Source organism: Zea mays, chromosome 2 (genome assembly GCF_902167145.1).
Source record: "Zea mays cultivar B73 chromosome 2, Zm-B73-REFERENCE-NAM-5.0, whole genome shotgun sequence".
Lineage (NCBI taxonomy): Eukaryota > Viridiplantae > Streptophyta > Magnoliopsida > Poales > Poaceae > Zea > Zea mays.
Genome location: NC_050097.1, coordinates 108,524,459 through 108,529,889, shown reverse-complemented (window position 1 = coordinate 108,529,889; position 5,431 = coordinate 108,524,459). Strand labels below are relative to the sequence as shown.

General features: G+C 43.3%; 1 protein-coding gene across 1 annotated transcript; it reads left to right on the top strand.

Annotated features, from left to right (window-relative positions):
* The first annotated feature begins 473 nt into the window (after nucleotides 1-473).
* LOC103646807 (two-component response regulator ORR42) lies at nucleotides 474-1,258 on the top strand. The gene is made up of 3 exons (XM_008671462.2): nucleotides 474-536; nucleotides 627-863; nucleotides 975-1,258. The coding sequence occupies exons 2-3, from the start codon at nucleotides 636-638 to the stop codon at nucleotides 1,158-1,160; spliced, it is 414 nt and encodes a 137-aa protein (XP_008669684.2). The 5' UTR covers nucleotides 474-536; nucleotides 627-635; the 3' UTR covers nucleotides 1,161-1,258.
* The last annotated feature ends 4,173 nt before the right edge of the window (nucleotides 1,259-5,431 follow it).

The window sequence follows — 5,431 nt, the reverse complement described above, 5'->3', positions numbered from 1 at the left end:
CAAACCAAACAAAAATTAGGGATGCATGACACCATCCTGTTTGATTTGCCTTGGACTGGAGTAATAACACGTATATGCAATACCCAGATCGTCCCAAGGCACAATCCAAATCTGCATGCTTGCAATCTCTTGTGACGATATCCTTGAAATCCCAGCAATCATAGTTTTCTTCACAAAAATCCAGAAAAAAAAATCGGACGAGAAAAAACCTCTCCAGGCTCATCCAGAGCTGGAGTCGAACGAAGAATGGCTACAGCTTGCTCATCGCCATGGCGGATTCACATGCCTGCAATGGCCAGGAGAGATCTTTCGTTTTGATCTGGAACGAGGAGCGAATTAATTGGGTGTATCAGATATCCGATCCACATTTATTCCCAAGCAGTTACGGGGAAATCTTTCAGATTTGATCGGGCGAAGAACTTCTGCCCCTGGCTTCGCCTATAAAATGTGCCTGCGACTGTGATATGCAGCAGCACTCCAAAGATACCTGTGCTGCATCATCATTATCATCACCATCTTCTTCTTCTGAAGTCAAGGTTGGTCCTGACTCCCTTCTCTTGTTTTTTATATTTTCTCTAGCATATGTACAGTTCTAAAATCCATCTCCTTGTTTCTCGTTTTTGCAGCGTCTCTTCATGGCATCCATTATCCAGAGCAACGAAGGGTCGTCTGCCCCAACAAGGGCGTTGGTCGTGGAGGACATCAAAGTTGACTGCGTGATCCTCATGCACATGCTGCACAAGCTCCAGTGCGAGGCCACTGCTGTCGAGAACGGGAAAGAGGCCGTTGACCTCTTCGTTGAAGGGAAGACCTTCGACATCGTCTTGTCAGATAAGGACATGCCCGTAATGTCGGGCCCTGAGGTATATATATATTATATACATACGTATATTTCAACATGCTAGCATAACAAAAGAGAAAAAAACAAATCGATTAATTAATCCCTTGGTGGATATGATCGATCATTTTGGCAGGCTGTGGCCAAGATCCGTGCCATGGGAGCCACTGAGGTGAGGATCGTTGGGGTGTCGGCGGATTTCGGTGGCCGGGAGGCGTTCATGCGAGCTGGCGCTGATGTGTTCGTGCCCAAACCAGTGAAGCTTGAGACTCTCCGGTCTATGCTCGAGCTGGTCACTAGCAAGAAGAACATGAGCGGCTAGCATCAGCAGATATATATACGCAGTGCAGCTAGCTAGCTCGTAATGTTTGCTTGAGAACTCGAGTTGTAACAGTTTAAGACAAGTTTGGTTACTTTCTATGGTGATTTACGTTCTAAGACAATCTGATCTTTATCGTTTGGTTGGTTGAACTTTGTGCTTGTCACTCACCTTCGCGCATTAGGTGGCATGGCTCGTTGTTTCCATGTCTTTCTCTTGTCTTTCAGGTGACGCTCGGAGCTTCAAAGGGTCGAAGCCCCTCGAAAAGCAGACCGCAAGCCATCCGGATGAGATCAGGAGCTGGCAAAGATGAAACCCATTGATATAACTAGTGGCCTGTTTAGATGTAGGCATTTATATGGTGGAAGTGAAATGGTCTAGGAATACCATATCTTATGGGAAATGGAAATGGTCTGCAATACCAACGTTGTTGTTTGGATGCACGATGCAACGATAGCTAGAATCACAGGTAGCGACCAATTCTAATTCTTGGCGTACATACAATTGAAATGTACACTATAAAATTCTATTCACTAGTACACAGAGCCTCTAAAGTGGCGGTTCTAGAGACGTTTGCACTGACGTTTTTCAGTGCCGCCAGTGCTAGGGGCCAGTGGAAATCGCCATTTCCACTGGCGATTTTCTTAAGAAACCGCCAGTGAAAATAGCATTTCCACTAGCGGTTTTATTAAGAAAACCGCAAGTGGAAATGCTATTTCCACTGACGGTTTGTTTTATTTAGCCGCCAGTGGAAAGTTTTCCCGCCTTTTTTTAAATTTCGTACTGAAATTTATATATTTACACACACAAACATATATATATATATATATATATATATATATATATATATATTGATATTGATAAACATGTAGTATTGATATTAAAAGCAACATGGAATTAAATTCTATCATACATTTATATACATCAAAGTCTTGTTTACAACCATGTATGCATCACACATTATATACATCAAAGTTTTCACTTAAGCTCTAATAACTATCTCGGCTAAGAGATAGTCTACTAATTTCTATTAGTATTCTAAACTCTGGCAAAGCTAATGTTTCGGAAGCATCGTGATATTTCCCTTCTGTGGGAATGACCTCTTTCAATATGAATGTGCACAGGTCCTCAACTATGCCATACAATGCACCTTCAGTCAAGTTCTCCGGGCTTCCTTGTTGAAATTGCTGTAAAGGAAGTTTATAAACATTATCTATTTATACTCAATAATAACACATTTGCATCTTTAATGACATAAATACATACGTGACTATTACTAATAATACCTTGCCAGGGTTCGTGTTGTATCGTCCGTTCATTCTCATGAACTCGCACACGTAGAACCCACATAGGACCGATCCGGGTGGTTGCTTGTGGCACTACATAACGGGAGATTGGTTATTTAGTTGCAACATTGTCCTATGTACATACATGTATAATATGTATTCATAAATTCACATACTTACCGGCCAGTTATAATGGATGTCTAGTGGCACGCCTTTTTTGGACGTGTCGTACTTTCCACCTCGTAGCTTATAAAACCTAAATGCCCTGTGATCTCAAATAGAATCACCATGTTATTCTACAATTCTCATCGATATAAGTATGCATGCATAGAAAAGGCTTACAGCTCTAAGAGGCCGAGGAATTTTGAATAGACCGAAGGCTCGGTGTGCAAGGAGTCGAGCACCAACACCTTTCCAACCTTAGGATAAATGAAGAAGCATATCCAGTGGTCCCTGTACGAATCAAACTTGTGATACATGTGTATTGAAATTATTAATTTTATTTATGCAAAATCACACTTACTTAAAGTTGTACGGGGCCACTATGGATTCCCTGTCTTGAAATTGAAGCATTGCGTGTCCTATGTAGGTGGCGTATCTTGCTTCAAAATCCTTCTTCAGATCCTGGATACACACCTCAATTTCTTCGTCTGTTAGTCCCTGTAATGCTTCGTTGCCTTTTCCGATTCTAAAAGTGTGGTTATCCTCGCATATCTTTATTGGGTTGAGATACCCAACCCTTTTACTGGCACTAGCATTGGGATTGGTACCATAAAGGATCTCCTGCTGATCATGTTGCATTCTGCAACGCACACGTGCATGTCAGATATTGAAAATTTATACAACTCACTAATAATAACACATATATGTGGAGTATGAGTGACACTTACAATGCAAATATGGTTACAAGTTGCATGTCGAGTCTCTGAAGGTTCATCATTAACCACATGTCCTCGAATGCAACAACGACTTTTTGATTTGAACCAATAAAAGCATGGGCTGGTATATTAACACTGATGGTGTCGATGCCAACTGAAGATGCCCGCATGTACCAATCATGCAACCTTTTAATATTAGCCGGGACGTTCCTTAGTTTCTCAAAAGTGAGTAGTGGTCTGACCGGCACATATTTTTTAGGCACGTTTTTATAATCTGCCTTAGTTGGCTTCTTTATCTTTACGGCCATTGCCTCAGCCTTTTTTGCGGACTCCTCGAGATCGGCCAAATCAACAGTGTCTAACGTGAGGCTCCGTCCAATCCCTTTCAAAAAACGGGCTGCCAGCAGTGGATTTACTCTTCTTTTTCTTCTCGAACGGGGACACTAATTTTGGTATAGAAACTTTAGATTTCTTTGATGGTCGTGGAGATGGCTGTGGAGAAGGTGGATCCCTGAAGGGCGATGTATGTGGCAGAGACGGTGGGCCACCATGAGGATGAGGAGAAGGAGGGTCAGAAAGAGGATGAGGAGCAGCATGTGAAGTTTGAGGAGGTGATGATGGATGTACAATAGGAACAACAATTTGAGAAGGCGGAGACGGTTGGGCCTACGATGAATTCTACCAATCAACCAATTCGACATCCCTTCGAGGCCGAAGGATAAAATTCTTGATAGCTTGTCCAAGTGTCTCGATACCTTCGGGCCCAGGGATGTCTAGCATGTCATCCTCGTATCCTTGGACGACTGTCGTTACTTCTACCCTGCAATATTCTTCTGGAATGTCGTTTCCATGGAACTTGCGTCCTGGGATCGCAAGGCCTGTGGCTACTTTCTTTGTACGCTGATTGTTAATACCATATCTTATAACTAGTGTGCATGCCACAGGCCTTGTGATATCATCAACTGGATAGCGGACCTTATTTCCCGTTGACGCGATAGAGCTTGGGATGGTCGTTCCCTCGGTGGAAGCCGACGTTTGAGCTGCTGGAATTATTTGCATCTGTGGAGTGGTCATCTGTTGAACAAACATCGCACTCGCCATCGCCAATTGCTGCATCAATTCTGGAGGAGGATTCGATAGCATTTCAGACATCAGGCCTTTGAACTCTTTCTTGGCCTCCTCCTTAAAATAATTCGCCATCTCTTGCTTGTATCGATCACGTTTCTTGTACAGACCTTCCCATTGTGGTCTGAATCCTTCCTTCCATCCTTCCTTAGATGAGATTCCTCGTACACGACCAGGATGCTCAGGGTTACTGAGACCAGCCGTTAGAATGTCTCTCTCCCTTTGCGGCTTAAATGTTCCTTGGCTCTGCTTAGCTGCAATTGCATATATGTTTTTTGCCGCTTCTTCGACAGTGGGATCATCAAAAGATACACCAGACTCAGTTTCCCTTGGTTTTCTAGCACGGATCCAATTAGCTGTCCTTTAACCAAGTTGCTCGGACAACGTCGGCAACCCTGCAACCTTCTTCTCGGCGTCTTCTTGTCTCCATTTAGGAACCTGACGCCTGTAACCACCTGTGCCAAGGTGGTGGCGATATTTGTTCTTCTTAGATAGTTCCAAATTTGCCTCACTTAGCGATATGAAATCAGGGCTGCTCCTCTGCTCTAGAAATACTGCCCACTGACCTGCTGAGATTTTATATTTTTCGTCGGGTCTAGGTCTTTCTTTGCAAACTTTGTATTCATCTCAGACCTCCAGTTTCGGAAATTGATTGCAAACTGCTTCATCGTGTATTTTTTCACGAGTTCTTTTGAACCCCGAGGCAAAACGATCCTCGTTATTAGCTTATTCCACATTTGATTCTTGACATCATCTGATACATCTCTCCACTGTCGGATTGTGATGTCAAGATTATCTCTAACTAAGAACCCAAGTGCATTCCGGAACTTAGGCAGTGCCTCTTCTGGAGCTAGGGGCTGACCATTTGGGCTCACGTCTGTGATTTTACATGTCTTGTTAGGAAACTTGTTTAGCCCCCTGTCACCTCTGTTCCGATCGCTCTGCTTACTTTTCCTTGACCTCTCGGTGGTTGTCTTGGTCGATT